The sequence below is a fragment of the Melozone crissalis genome, unplaced genomic scaffold, assembly GCF_028551555.1.
Source record: "Melozone crissalis strain CALT ecotype California unplaced genomic scaffold, PUWL_Pcris_2 ptg000027l_1, whole genome shotgun sequence".
Taxonomy (NCBI): Eukaryota; Metazoa; Chordata; class Aves; order Passeriformes; family Passerellidae; genus Melozone; species Melozone crissalis.
In genome coordinates, this window is record NW_026535805.1 from 12,036,778 (window position 1) to 12,052,961 (window position 16,184).

At 40.4% G+C, this 16,184-nt stretch overlaps 1 protein-coding gene across 2 annotated transcripts in view; it reads right to left on the bottom strand.

Annotated features, from left to right (window-relative positions):
- Nucleotides 1-16,184, bottom strand: part of DAAM2 (dishevelled associated activator of morphogenesis 2) — a 175,368-nt gene that overhangs the window by 43,547 nt on the left and 115,637 nt on the right. For both annotated transcript variants that reach the window (XM_054279569.1, XM_054279568.1), the window contains exons 7-14: nt 12,910-13,020; nt 11,726-11,829; nt 10,456-10,522; nt 9,389-9,506; nt 7,771-7,909; nt 6,275-6,333; nt 5,706-5,890; nt 4,482-4,799 (exon numbers count right to left, since the gene is read on the bottom strand). In XM_054279569.1, coding sequence (XP_054135544.1) covers nt 4,482-4,799; nt 5,706-5,890; nt 6,275-6,333; nt 7,771-7,909; nt 9,389-9,506; nt 10,456-10,522; nt 11,726-11,829; nt 12,910-13,020 — 1,101 coding nt within the window. The remainder of the gene's footprint in view (nt 1-4,481; nt 4,800-5,705; nt 5,891-6,274; nt 6,334-7,770; nt 7,910-9,388; nt 9,507-10,455; nt 10,523-11,725; nt 11,830-12,909; nt 13,021-16,184) is intronic.

The following is a 16,184-nucleotide window of genomic DNA, read 5'->3' on the forward strand; positions in this document are numbered from 1 at the left end:
GGTTCTGTACAGGATGGTTTGTATGTGACTTGTAGCAGAAAGACAAATTCCAAAGCAGCATCCATTGCAATGGTGTGTACAAACAGAACTTTGACCAAAGCAATCCAATTTTAGGGCTAATGCAGTCAAAGAAAAATCAAGGCAGGCAGAGGTATAAACAATTTAACATTTGCAATGGCCTGTTCCTTCTATTTCTACTATAATCTCCATCCTTGAAAATTTTAATGTTGCTGCCAGATAACTTCCTGGACTGAACTCTTCATACACAGTTTACACAGTTATGGATTAACTGGCTGATAGTTTCTTGTCATCAGCCAGAGAAGACAGAGTATTTTAAGAGAAACAGACTTCATAATGTGGTTGCTATGATAAATTATTCCCTCAGCACCATAAAAATATTTATGGTCTCCTAAATAACAATTTAAAAACAAATCCTTTATTCCTTCTTTTCTTTTTTTTTTTCCTTCTCTTCCCCTAGAATGAAAAAAAAAAAGAAACTAAAAGAAAAAGAGAAATCATTTTATCTGTAATGTTTTTCTCTCCATTGTCATTTATTTGTTTATTCATTCATTGATGCATTCTACAAGTCTTCCACGATCTGTGGTTCCTGTGCTTTGGAAAATTTTGGCCCACTTAGAGAACCAAACCCTGTGAACTGTACTTCCCAGCATCGTCTAATGGAATGGTCACACGTATCAGGTCAGGAAACATCTTATTATGAGAAAAAGTATTGACAAAGCATTTGCTCCATCAAGCTGAGTTTTTGGTATGTTGCATTTAACAATTCACTCGCTGTAGCAGTTGCATCATTCCACCTTTATAGTGAATCCCAGCTTGCTGACAGCCCTAACGACACTAGAAAATAGCAGAGTTTCATGGCACTGCAAATCATACCAAGCTGTCCTCTGCTACACCTAAAGGATAATTTTATTTACCCTGATAGATAAATAATGATATTCTGGAAGGCATCAAAGTCCATCGTGCCTCAGTAACTTCACAGCATGAGTGAGAACCTACAGTACCTCTGTTTGAGCTGCAGATTCAGAGAAACCACGGAAAAGATGAGTGCTCAGTGGATACTGCAACAGGCAATCCTGCTTATTAGCAGGTTAATATTTGTAGAATACTAGCCAGAAAAGTGGAAGCAACTTAAAGTTTTAATTAAGAATTCCATTATGAATCTGAAAAGTGATATGAACACAGCACATTTTCTAAGTTTTTATCTTACTATTAGATCATTACTTTAGTGTGAGAAAAATCCACTTCAAGCAAAAGCTGTATTTTTTTGCCTGTTTTTTAATCAAGTCAGCTATTTTATTACATTGTAGGCCTAGGCACCACCACTATTGAAGCTATTATGGGTAGCTTCAAAATGAAATTTTGGAAAACTCTTTCCATTAACTTTGAATCTCTAGCAGCAGTCCATTATTTTATGCCATAAACCTCAGTCTGTTTTTAGGAAAAAAGTTCCAGAAATCAGAATCATTGATAACATTATAGAAACATTTTTTTAAAAATAAGTGTCAAAATGAACATTTTCTGTTTATGTGACTGACCGTTTTGGAAATTTTGATTTGGTGGTTTTGATTTGTTTTTATGTGTGTGTGTTTTGGGCTTTTTAAAAAACTCCTATATGGCATATAGAACAAATACCTTTCTTATGAAACTATTTCAGTCAGGTCTATTTAGGGCTGGTTAAAGAAAGCCTCTCTGACATCACTGATGAGAGTCATTACCAGGACACTTGATGGGAAGCTGCTTCTCCAGACATGAGATAAGAAGCAGAGCAGTTGAAGGCTGACTTGATTTATTCTGAGAACTTCAAATCAATGTTTATATTTATCAAATAGGTAACTATTAGCCCACACTTCCAATTTTCTTGAAACCAGTCCATTGCGTGGATTAACCATAAATGTTTGGTCTCTGATTGACCTTTGGTGTTGTGTGAAACTCAGAGTGAGAGCTTTGCTGCCCAGAAACAAAGAACGGAATCTTTCCAGGATATTACAGTGGTTATATTGCAATATCTTTTTCTTAAAAAACAGAGATCCTTGGCACCAGCACTACTGTAGTGCTGTATGAATGGAACTCACAAACAATGTCACAGTGCTGTATGAATGGAGCTGTGGTGTGGAAGGGCTTCATCAGAACTCAGACCATGCAGGCATCCAAATGTCTTTGCCACTGGTCATTAGCTTACATCAAAACTAGCACAAAGTCCTTAATTCTCAATGGAAATTAGTGGGCTGTTGGAGTTTCCTTGTTAGAAGCATACATCCCTTCCAGTCAAACTTTTTCTTGTGGTGCCCATGGGAACTGTGGACAATCTGTTATTGTCAACTGCTAAGAGCCTGACTGCATTTGATATTTCTCCCAATACCCAGCAGCTCAGTTCTTTTCTTCCAAAGACAAAGTCAGCATCGGAAAAAAAAGGTGTCACATGAACTGCCCTCGAGAACAGCCTTGATTCCACTACTGAGAAAGTATATTGCAGACAAATCCCTCTCAGCCAGCCTTGTCCACACTCCTGTTGGCCTCTGTTGGCTTTCCCTCACTGCCTAGAGGCAGGCTGCAGGGACAGAGAGGAGTTTGCTCGCTTGTGGGCTGCCTCAGTGAGAGAGATTCTGTACTAACTGCTTAGAGAGAGGTGATCTAAACAGTATGCAGAGATAACTAAGATATGAATATTTGAATACCTACTTGCATCCCTAACTTTATGAACAGCAGTTTCCAATGCTGTGTTCCCTCACCTTGCAGTGTTTCATGTATTGTTCCTCAAAATGTTTTTGTGAAGAAAAATTGTATTCTTGTGAACTGGAAGTTAAACCCTACCACAAACCACAAAAATACTGTGCACACTTCCAAGCCTCAGTTTCCCAGGCTCAAATACTCAAGATGTGCTGCTCCCAGACAGTGTGCTTGTTTTGAGTCCTCACTCATTCCAGTCTGGCTACTCTGACAGCTCAGTTCAGAAGTGCAGCAAAGGTAACCAAAGGCATGACAAAGCCCATCCAACCTACTTGTGACTTTGTGCTCACAAGATTCATATCCATGTGAATAGAAAGATACCAAAGCAGGAAATCTAGGATAAATGAGGAAGATGACCAAAACATATCAGCTTCTCCAGCAGTCAGTGAAATTAAATAATTCCATAATACAGTGCAACCCAAGTAACAGCATGAGACACCTGCATTGACACCACAACCTCTGCCCTTTTGCAGACACCATACCAGGTTCAAAACACTAACACTGGTAGACACTCCAAAATTAGGGCCCCACCCTCTCATGCCCCTTTTCCCAAATATTTTGCCATCCTCAAAATAGTGTCTTTTAGCCATCTCACCACCCAGGTCTTCAATTTTATTAGCACAGCTGCCTTCACTCTTATCCAGAGGGCAGGATAAGCCTACAGTTACTGTACACTAAACAGAAACACCTGTGACCCTCTCTTTTTCATATAAATTCATATATATACATGTATTAGTTATTATTTCTTTTCTTCGGAGCACTAAGTTCCATGTTCTGCAAAGGAAAATAAATCCTCGTCCTTACATTCTCTCCCACACCCCCCACGTGGCCTTGACAGACAAGCACAGACGGTGCAGCAAATATTTCACTTCACTTTATTTTAAAGAAAAGAGGAGAGGGGGAGAGAGAATTCTTGTGGCATTCCAGAAGTCCCTGGACACTCATTCCAAATGCCGGAGTTGGGCCCTGGGTGAGTTTCAGTCTAAAAGAGAACCTGGGTTTCTAGGCAGAAATCCAAACTCAACACAGACATTTTTTTTTTCCTAAATCAGTTAAAAAAATTAAGACCTAAAGAGAAGAGGAGGGAAAAGAATAAGGGAAAAAGAGAGAGAAGGATGAGAGAGAAGTGAAGGAGAAGGAGACACAACCAAGTCAGAAGAAAAATGAGTGCAACAGGAAGAATCCAAGTCCTCTGGGGTTTGTTGTTTTGTTTTTGCCAATCTGGAGTTTTATCACCTACAGACAGAGTTATAACCATTCAAGGAGAGAGGCAGCTTCCCTCATGGCCATGAGCAAACAGTGAGGAGAATCAGGACACCTTTCTCTCCTTGGTGATGGCTCCTTCCAGAGTAGAGGTGGCTGGATGTTTTTCCAGATGGCTCTCACCATGTTTTGCCCACATTGCCTCTGGTCACCCTTTTCCCTGGTGTACAAGTGAGGGCAGCTCTGGCACACCAGTCCTGGAGATGTCCAGCTCTCACTTAGGTATTCAGCCCCACTACAGCTTTGCTTGACCAGACCATTTGCATGGCCACACCTATGCAGCTCAATCTATCACAGGGGATGTGCTGCATGATGGAGAACTGGGGAGACTCCCTAAATACAATTAATGACTCCTATTGACCACAGCCCACAGAAGGCCACTTGTTTCTATGCCACTTTGCATTTCATGGCATTAATCAACACCGGGGTATACTCAGAAAGTAAATCAATTGAGTAATGCAGTTTCTTACCTCACTCAGCTTAGCCCAGTTGAAGGATTTCAGTGGATGTGAAGGCTGTGGGATAGATTTCTTCTTCAGACTGGGGCCACTGGTGCTGAAGGTGGTTGTGGAAGGGGGTGGCACTCCCATGCTGAAGAAAGGTGGTGCTCCTGGTGGAGGAGGAGGTCCTCCTGGTGGAGGTGGTGGAGCAGGAGGTGGGGGACAGCTGGAGAAAGGCAGAGGAGGTGGCAGTGGTGGCAAATTCTCAGACATATGAGAAGAGGACAAAGCTAATGGGCCACCTGGAGGAGGGGGTGGTGGGGGTGGGAAGGAAATGCTGCCCCCTTGCTGGAAAATAAAAAACAGAGAAAAAGAAAGCAAACAGTTTAAAAGGCACAGTAACTCCATGTTGCCAGCTGATGTGATTTTATTATGACTCTCAAAATATTTGATGTTTTCTTTAAAGCCTCCTGCACTCAAAGCCATGCAATAAAGGGAGGAATCTCAGCTTTCATTTAAGAGAAAGTTTCAAGCCCATGGAGCTGTGGAGAAGAGCTTGAAAAAGGAACCATAAATGGCTCAGAAAAACAAAAAGCTAGTAAAAGAAGCCAAAATGTATTATTTTCTCCTTATGTATGAAAAAAGAGAAAAGTTCACTCTTATGAACTTTTGAACTCCTGGGTTTAAAAGTTAAGGGTTTGAAACACTGAATACCTGTCATTAGGCCTCAGTAATGTAAAGTGGGAGAGGGGAGGAGGGAATGAATCGGCTTTCTGCAGTATCTAACTTCTCACGGCTGAGTTCTGGTGGCTCAGACACACTGCTGGGATAGAAGGAACACCAAACAGGAAGGAGCATCTGCAAATGTCACTTTTCCTGAGATAGTTCAGATGCTCTTGCAGCATGATAGGAATCCTGTTTCTTCTATACTTTTGTATCAGGGAGATTTTTCTCTATTCCACTAAATAATAACCAGGGCCACCCTACTCAGACGTGAAAATTATGGCTGGAGGAGCACACACGTGCCTCAGCAGCTCCTGCAAGGAACGTGGCTGAGGAGAAGGAATGGAGAAGCCCATGCATGAACCATTCTATACCACCACCTCAGGGATTTTGGTCTCAGCTAAAAGCTGAGCAGCTTCTAAGTATTCTCTGTTATGACCACAGATGTGCTTCATGCACAACATGCTTTTTTTCATCATTCACTAGTTAGCAGCCTTTAAACAAGGATGGGGAAGACTCCCAGGCTCATACCGAGAACTCATTAAGCTGAGCCACCAGATCATTCATCTGGTCTCGGGTCTGGCGCAGCTCCAGGGATTCCTTCTGCAGCTTGTCCTTCATTTTGTTCAGGGTCTTCATCATTTCATCCTTCTCCTGGGTCTTTGTTTCACATTCCCGCTCCTTCTTCTCTAGCCTGCTCATCAGCTCTGCATGGTCTAGGGGGAACATGCAAGTGGGACTGGTGAAACAAAGCTCATGAACAGTCCCTGGGGAGATGTAGGTTAATAAAGCTGAAATAAAGCTGACACTTCTGTCAGCTCAAGCAGGGATGTAAAATGAGAGCAAGAAAAAGAAAATAGAGCCTGACTGTCTTGACAATGACCTTCAGTGATCAAGACAGCAATGCTTAAGTTTCAGTTAGACTGTAAAATCACTTCATGTGAGGACTGAAGGAACCCCCATCCTGTGAAACACATAAACTGTTCACCATGACACAAAATGTCTGCAAAAGGAAAAGTTGTGCCCAGCTCTGCTGCTCACTGCTCTGTGAATGAACTGGGATCAGTTTCTGCCTATGCAAGCAAAGAGGATGAACTCACCTTTCCGGAACTTCTCTGCCTGATCCCTCCACTGCTTGACCTCATTTTCATTCACCAGCCTGAAAGAGGAAATGAGATCATTTAAACTTTTCCTGAGCTACCCAGATTGAAAGGCAAGTGGCCATTTTGCAAAGTGATCAGCAAAAGGCAACCTGGTAAGTGTACAAGTTTATACAGGATCACGCCAGTGGTCCTTCTGGATCCAGATTCTGCTCCCTAGCCTACAGCTAATAGGAAAAGGATGCCTTTTTACTCAATGTCATAAAAAGGGATAAAGGAATGGCTGTGGAAGAAATTCCTGATACATTCCTGTCTTCAGGTAATGCCCTCAAAGTGCCAAGTCTACTTATTTTGAAAGAGAGAAGTCATCACTAAAATAATCACAGCTGCTATGGGTTACAAATTACCCCATCCTTAATATAAAATCAGGTTGCCATTTTTTTTTTCCTAATCTCTGCAGTTCTATTTTTTCTTTCTTACAAGGAGGAAGAACACTTCTCTTATTGGGTAATACATCAGTAACAAGGCAATTCTCATATCTCACACTGGCACAGCTATTTCCTATTACTGACAGAAAATATGCAGGGCATGCTGGGGATTGATTAGATATGCAGAATGAGGAGTAGCTATGAAAGCAGAAAGGGAAGATCAGGCATGAAATCTACAATGAAGTCTGGTATCCAACACCACTGTATTTTTCCATGACAAGAAATCAGTTTCGATTTTGGCTCACACCTATAACAAAAGGAACTGTAAAATTTTTACTACAGGAGAATTTGGTTTCATATAGGACTTATGTTCTATAAATGTTCGTTTCAGTGGATAATTCGGAAGGGTAATGGGCCATGAATTACCTGCAGAGGCAGTTGGATGAAATGAAGAATCCAAAAGTTTGGCTAAAAAAGGACTGAGAACAGGGAAGTTGAGAAGAGAGCCAGCTCATGTAGCTAGACTTCTCAAATGATGCACCCTATGGGAAAAAATAATGGTAATGCCCTCAACCAAGTCTGTGGGTGAGAGCAAACAGACATTTTATGAAGAGGTAAGAGGTTTTGTGTGCCAAGTGGGGACTGCTTTCCCCTATTTGGAATCTTTCTAAACCATGTGCTCATTAGTAGGAATGGGACCTACATAGAAAATATGATATTATTTTAACTTTTTACTATCAAGGAAAGCTTTCATGAGCATCCTGAATTCAAAAAGAAAAGGCACATGAGGAAGCCTTGTTATAAAATCATGAGCATTTTTTCTGATCCTCTAACCAGAATAACAGTTACTAGAAGTCAAATACAAGGACTTTGCAGGGAAATACTGCCAAGCTAAGATGTCATTAGAAGGAAACTACTTAGAAGACTTAACTACTTAACAGGTCAAGGAGAAGCTGTAAGTTGAAATAAGGAAGTCCTCACATATGATATTTTATTTCTTAAGCACCCACATACTGATCATATTCTTATACCTGCATAACAGAAATAAACAATAATAAAGCAGCTTACATTTTAATGATATTTTTGACATTGAAGTTTTCCAATGGAGCTATATCTGGATCATCTCCTCGTTCATCCTGAAGAACAATTTGTTGGAGTATTCTGTCCAACAGCTGCCACTGCTGGAAGTTTCCGCCATTCCTCTTATCTGTATTGAAAAAAAGACCAACCCATGAGATCTTCCAATTCCATGCCAAAGTGCTCAGACCTGCCAACAAACTGGCATTCTTTCCTCCCCACCTTTCATCTCAGTCCTGTGTGTGATGAATTACAGAACACAAAGACTAACTCTGAACAGTTGCTAGCAGCTTATTTACAAACACCTGGCATACTGAGACAGCTCATAGCAGGCACAGGCAACTTTGTGCTTGATGTGCACATTCAGGCTATGCAACCCTTCTGACAGGTTAGCTATAAATTGCACACTAAACATCTATAAAAAGGATTCCTTTGTGATAACTAACACTCAGTGTTTTCTGGGGCTTGATGTTGAGGTCACTGTAGGAACAATGAGATGTTCTATCTGCATGCTTGGTTATCTGCAGGTCAGTGAAACTCAACTGGCATGAAAAATTCATCCAAACATGACTGGAAAGTGCAGAGATAAAGAACAGAATGTGAACCAAAGGTACTGTTCCCATGGATATCCAAACAGAAGAGCCAGAGCAACATGAAGTCCACCTCAACTCTCAAAGTTACAATACCTAGATCTTTAGGCTCTTTAAAACTGCTCCAGTACAATCCTGCCCTGGCCTAACAGGATTTGGTCTTTCTGCTACCAAAAATCCCAGTCAATACATAAAGCTCAAGTTCTATTCTAAAGAGTAATATCAAAGAGGACACTGAGACAAAGTATTGCCCAAATTTGTGCATCGCTGTACCTGAATCTAAGGAGAGCCTGAGAACATACCACACGTCACATTGCTTGCTGAAAAACACACCCCAGTGCATCTCCCTCGTGTTTCCCACTCGGTTTGACTGCTCAAATACAGACGGAAATCATGGAAGACCAGCACCTCATACCTAACAGGATCCAGGCAGGTAGTTCTTAAGTGATCCTGCTGTTACACTCTGGATGCATAACTGAATTATTTTATTGCAGTTAATAAGAAGATTCTTATCACTTCCTTTGGAAGCAAATTCCACTATTATTTTTCACTTTGTGTTTGGGAGCTCTCCATTAAAGCACTGCCATGAGATAGCAGTCTGATGACTTACTGTGGAATTTCCCAGTGGCAGAAAAGCTTTCAGTACTGTAATATTTCACCAGAAAAAAATCTTCAGTGTCTTTTTTTTAATATTCCAAATGCTATCTCTTTCTGGAAATTCCCTGATCTATAGCACAAGGACTCTTTTTTAAAACTTCTGATTTAAAATAATTAAAATCTCTGTCAGTGACTAACTGGAATGTCTCAGCTACTCAATTTTATTTACAAGTGCAGAGAGGTCAAACCGCTGCCCTAGGTATTGCAAAAAATTTTTTCAGTGTAAGATATCAAGTTCCTTAGCCACAGCCAAGTTCTGAATGGGAGACAATGGCAGTGTGTGCCCTGGTATCTGTGAACACCAGCATTTCTCCCAGTTCTCCAATACCCCTGGCTCTGGAAATCTGTAAATCTGTACTCACATGGCATCTGCAAGCAGTGCTGGAGGATGGATAACAAATAGGGATAGGCGTCTGTGTGCTTCAATCTCTTCTTGATCAACTCAAACATCTGAGAGGCACTTTTTGTATCAATGTGGATCTGAAGTGAGAGAAGAGAAAAACCATCCACAGTAAAAACCTGATTAACTGTGAAAGAGCCAATCAATATAAAGACAGGCAAATTTCCAGCAAGTGGACCTCTGCAAAGTCTGCTGCCGTGCCCAGCTGCAGCTTCCAGGAACAGGCACAAGGGTCTTTGACACTAGCATTGTCATCCCTATCCAGTATAGAAAAGATCTCCAAAGTAAAAGGCTAGAAAGGTGGGAACCATGCAAAGCCACCAAGAACTGTTCTGGATCAAGCAAAACATTTGGGTCCTAGAAACTGGTGGCACAAATAGTAGAAGCTAAGCAAGAAAGGGTCAGTTGTTCTCTATCTGTGTGTGCAGCAAGAGCTGTTCACAGAGAAAGAGGGGATTAAACCATTCAGGACCCTGCAGCTTTTTATTGATGCTAGAGACTGTCTCTATGTTAGTCTTTAAAATCCACATATTCTAAAATACTGATCCTGTCCACAGGCTCTGAGGCAACAGATTCTAAAATACTGATCCTGTCCACAGGCTCTGAGGCAACAGTTGTCAGCAGAGTTACATGTGATCTTGGGAAGAATATCAGAAAATAGCCCAAACTTCACCCATAGTCCAGCAAAGAGGATGTCTGAAACTAGAAGGCATCCAGATCATCAGGACTGAGAACCTGAGAGCATGGTTGAGAACTTCCTTCACTCCTGAACATTCAGGCAAACAAAAGAAAGAAGTTTTTATCAAAAATATTCATCAGAAGCCCTTTGTGTGACCACTGTTTTCATTGTTCACACAGTGCAAATCTCCTGCTTGCTAAATGAGAAACAGTGAAAACAAGAGCATCAGCCACTCCTAGCATCAAAGTCAAACACAAGTTTTAGGGAGCACAAAGGAAAGGTGCAAGAAGCATCCCAACTGGATGCAAGTTCAGCTTTGGCCAGTTTAGGTACTACAAAGAAAAACTTACCAGGTCAAACCGCTTGGCAAGCTCCAGGTCATCTTCATTTCTGACCATCTCAAAGAAATCTAAATGTCTAAGAGGAAATAGAATAACAAAATATCTGGCAATGTTCATGGCATGATTCAGACTTAAACTAATGTGTCACTAGAGAAGCAGCAAAACCTCAGTTCAGCTAGAACATGTGGAAATTGGCAAGCCTTTCTTACATGAAGTGCTGCCACAGGTATGCAAGACAAGGAGGTCAGTGACAGGCCAAAAGAAAAGGCTGGCAGAGGTGCACACACTCTCTTAACTCTGTAACACTGTGTTGAGGTAAGGTGCAAAAGACAAACATAAAACAGGAAAGGGATATTCTGTTTTTGATGAATGCAATGCCTGCAGAGATAATACAGTTCTAAAAAGTCCACACCACACTTGCTAGGCAGGTATTGGATCATTACAAGTTGTTTCTTTTAAGCAGCGAAGCAGAAATGCATTCAGTGGATCAGTTCTCAACAGCCTCTAGGTATGCCTATTGATAAGCACAGCAGCATGACTATGTCTGGATCTGGGTGACCTGGTGGGCGACACATTTGACCATCTGGAGTTTTCTTACACAGAGACTGGAGCACAGCAGGTGAGGTGGAGAAAGGCTGTGGTACATTCCCCTGTACAGATCTGGTACAAGAGTCTTTGTAATCCAGGCATGTGAGATCCTCTCAAACCTGTTATTCTCCTAACTTGTAAAATCCAACTAAGTCCCTCCTAAACACTCCTGGTTACTGTCCAAAGCAATATAGATCATCTGTAGGACATATTTTCTTATTCTTGCTTATAATGTTGCAGATCAAAAGCACCATTCCTGGTTCCAGCTCTGCAGCAAACTGTAGTCATACAACTTGGAAACTCAGAACCTGCACTTAGACCACACATACTCAGTCACAATGAAGTCCATGAACTACTGGCTTCCCTGCCTCCTACCAGGACAGGCTTTTGTTCCAGTGTTGCTTCAAGAGAAAACAATTAGAATACTTTTTGTATTTTTCATTCTAACTGCCATCCCCCACTGAGAAAAAAAGCAGTTGAGGAACTCCTTTGCCACAGCCTCTGCCAACTTTGTATGTACATTCCTACTTCATCTGCTGATATTAATTTTAGGATAATTTTTCTTTATTTTCTTTTTTTTTTTTTATGGAGTCAGTTTCAAGAAGAGACAGAATAAGCTCTCTGAAATAGAGAAGAGTTTCTAAGAAGTCTTTCTGTTCATCAGTAGCAGTTCTCAGAAAATAAGTCTTACCTGTCCAGTGTGGCATTCTCGTGTCCTCTGAGCTTGTCAATGACGGGTTGAATTCCCAGCATTAGAAACTCATATCGGAGATGCAATCGGAACTCCAAATTGTCCTTAAAAAATGGGGGAAATCCAAGTTATTTGTTTTCAAAAGCTGCCAATCACATTTTAAAAACATTTACTTAAAATTTCAGTTCTTCCCTTTTTAATATTCTCTATCCTGACCCCAGATTCACGGGATGAATAATTCCAGTAAAGTAAGCAAAAAAGGAATTAATGCCATTGCATCCATTTCACTTAAAAGTACATTTATGTACTATGAGTTTTGCATATGCTGTCATAAGAACAGCACACTCCATGTTGTTCCATGAGGAACAGAAGCTACTGGCACTTTTCCTGCTAGTCCATTAGAGGTTCTTCTCCTGCTTACAGATGAACAGCATCGCAGTCTTCCTCCTAATTTTTTCCTGTTTATCTGTCATAAGACCATATACATAAAATCACCTACTCTGACACACCTTCTGACACCTATTCAGTGGGATGCTACAGGATTCCCAGAGATAGAGACAAATACATTGTCACATAGCTCTCAGGAGCTTGCTGTCCTTTGTGGTTTAACCAAAAAAAGAAAAAAAAGCTAATGTCACAAAAGCAACACTTCTAATGTAATAAATTAGTTTAAACTATCCTTCAGATTCAAAAGGAAGTCTTGCTAACAAAAGTAAAACAACTAGGACCTGGGATTTTTTTCTGAAATGTTTCCCCTTGATATTTTAAAATTAAAATGCTTTGACTTTGGCTTTGAGTCAAAAGAACTAAACATTTCAAAACATTTCTGAAGGTAAACCAAAATATTTTCTAAAAAGGATGAAATAAAAAGGTAAATGCTTTGCAGTTCTTAAAACAAACAAAAAAACCCTCCACAACCAAAACAGCAAAAAACCAACCAACCAACCAAAAAACAACCCAAAGTAATCACTTCAGTGTAAGCAGTCTATGCTATATTGAAGAAGCTCGAAATGAAATAATATGGAAGACATAATTTTAAGACTGATCTTAACAATTAAGCATTATTTTCCACAAAATATATCCACCCACTACCACAAGATTTGTGACTTAATCTACTAACTATTTCCAAGGTAAACTAATTTAAACATAACATTTCAGAAAGAATTTCCCGGACAGTGACTCACCTCACCAGCACCTGCATTCAGAACAGCATTGATAAAGGACATGATGGCTGTTTTGAGGTTTACTTCATCTCGGTATCGCCCCATGCTTCGGTCCAGCTCATTTAACAGTGACTGAAACAGAACAGCAAGCTCGGTTAGAGGACATAAGGTGATTTCTTGCAGAATAGATTGCACTTCTGTATACAGGTGAGATAATTGCAATGAGAAGCTATCTTTTAAAGAATAAAGCCTATGCCTGAACCTTGAAAGATCTATCCCTGTTCCTTCACTTACCACCCTTTAACATGAAGCAGACAATTATTACCTCTTGGTAAGCTCCTTTTAGGGGTTCTCAAATACCAGGAATATCCCTTGTGCATACAGTTCCAAAGCTCAAAGTTGAATAACACATCTCCACTGGAAGTGCAGTTAAGCTCCAGTCTCCATGTTACACACTCATGGAATGGTTTGGGTTAACAATGACTTTTAAAGATCATCTAGTCCTGACTCTCCTCCCACAGGCAGGAACATCTTTCTGCCAGACCTGGGCTTCTCCTCAAAGCGCCATCCAGCCTGGCCTCGAACACTTGCAGGGATGAGGCATCTACAACTTCTCTGGCCAACCTGTTCCAGTGCCTTTTCACCCTCATCATAAAAAACTCTCTTCCTTTTACCCATTCAATGTCTAGCTTCTTATAGTTTAAACCTTTTAGCCCTTGTCCTGTCATCACAGGCCCTGGTAAAATGTCTTTCTCCATCTTTCTTATAAGCTCTGCTTACTGAAAGGCTGCTGGAAGTTCTCCCTGGAGGCTGCATGTCCCCCTGTTAACCAATCCACAGGGAGTGTTCAGCACAGGAATGTTTTTGGTCTAATTTCTGCATACATACTGATATTTTACCATAATCTTGTGAATATCAGGAGACAAAAGAGAAAAAGACTAGACAAGTAGCATTGGTGGCCTTTGCCTTATTCCGGATTAATTCCACTTGAATATTTACCAAAGAGGTTATATGCAGAAACTGATTAGCCATGAAAGCAACTCTACGTTCAGCTTTCTGCTGATCACCATTAATATTCTCTTCAGAATCTTCTCTGATCAGTTCATAATTCCAAGGATGATTTTCCTTACTGGAAGAGTAACAAATTGCACTTCAGATCTGTGAGTTCAGCTGTATGAGTCTCACTCCAGCATAAATAATAAATGCCTCACACTCATATATTTGTTTTGCTATCACACTAAAAAAGAGAATTCTTTTTCAGTCTCCCTAAGAAGTTTTGACCATAAAGGGATAACGAAGACAAAAATAACTTTTTTGTGTTTGGCTCAGCAGACCATCTAAATAACATTTTGCAGCTATGATGCTGAGTAAGGAAGTTCATTTTCCTCTTGTCAGTCTTTTGTCCCTGGTTACTGAAAGTGTTCATTCATAGCAAAATCTTTCCTCGTCTAGTCACCATAGGTCTATCTTGTTTCCTGCAGAAAGACAGAGATATATGTCTCAAGAAACAGGAGGAATATCCTCCAGTACATTCTTCAGGGGAACGAATAACCTCCTGGCTTCATGCTTATTTTTGTGCAAAAATATTTTGACCTATCATACACTGCTACTGACAGCTGTTTTCACATCTGAGCATGGTATGTTCATTATCAAACAAGCTCGATTTCATTAACTCCATTCTCTTGCTGCTTCTAAATTTCCCATCTGGAATTTTCAAATTTCCCTACTCCAGGCATTTGAGTTTCAATCCTATCCATCATCCCAGTAACTGTGTTACCACCACATAATACTTTGCTAGAAATGGGAACGAGTCTTACATAAAAGCACATGAAATGCTCTACTGAGCCAGACTGGTGGTCAGCTCAATCCACCATCCTATCTCTAACAGTGACAATCAGAACCTACCTGAGAAGTCTTTAAATTCACCAACAAAAACAACTGTTCAACTTGACAAACAAGCAGAAGTGAAATAAATGAGAGAGAATTTTATTCTGTTACTTCAAGATTTGACACTGAAATTCAAAACACATGTGCCTTCTTGGAATAACTGAATTAGCCATCACTACAGAAGCAGCAAAACCAAGGATGGTTTTGCTGGTTTTCTTCAGAGGCTCTTCATTCCTATCATACTTTCTCACAGACTTGCAGGAACATGACAGAATCTATGAAGCAGCATATCAGGTACAGCATCCATACAGGTTGAAAGATGCTAACAAAAGTTTTCTATCCCCCATTTCAGAATGCTGAACTAGGAGCAGAATGCAATGAGAGGCATATCAAATTCAGGGCAAGAAAACCCAAAACTCTGTGTTGCACTAATCCAATGGAAGAGCAGCACATCTTCATGTAATTGTTCAGCTTGAGAAGGAAACACTGTAAGTTCTTGCTATTCCTAAAAATCAGAGTCTACACCCACATACTGTGGCCAAATTCCAATATCTCCAACTCTTTGCAAATGGCTGAGGTTCAAATCCTCACTTGAACATTTCCTGTGAAAAAGATTTCACCACACCTCTTGGCAGCCACTTCTGTGGCCCAATTGATCTTATGATTATAAAGGTTTTTCCTACTATTTAAGCAAAACTTTCCTCACTTAATCCCATTATTCCTCATCACTGACAACCAGTAGGGTTTCACTCAATCTGCAGCAAACCTCAAAAGGCTTTGGGTGAGCCCTAAAGGGAAGAAGGAAATCAAGAGTGAACACAGCCTTTTAATTTGTTCCTTGTTAGATCCTCTACTACAATTCCAAATTGATCAGCTTTCTCCTTACAAATTATGGTCTGTACTGACAGTGTTTGGTATAAACCAGGCAAGGAAGCTCTGGAAGGAAGCTCCTGGCCTCCACCTTTTCAACTGACAATATCAAACTTTCTTTATTCTTTCACCTCAAGCTTCAGAATTTCTAGCAGCATTAAGGAGGAAAACAAGAGTTTTCTGCCCAAAGCAGCCCAGTTAATATTTCCACTGTGAAGTGAAACCAGCTTCTTTCAGACAGTACCTAACACCTAGGTTCTCTAAAGACTAAAAGGAAAATTCTTTCTCCCCACAGGGATCCACAGCTGGACGAGTGTTTAAAATAGCAAGCTGTGCTGGAAGAGCACTGGAACATCCTGATAAACTTTTTAGGCCAATAGAGCATTACGACTGTAATATTAGTTTTGTCTCAAAATATGGCATGTTAAAAAGTATAATGTGATACAATGCCATGACACAGAGAGAAGGAGGGGAGGCAGAAAGCAGAAAAATAATCATAAAGGCTTAGGGGAGAGAAAGAATGTGCCAATTTCACAAGG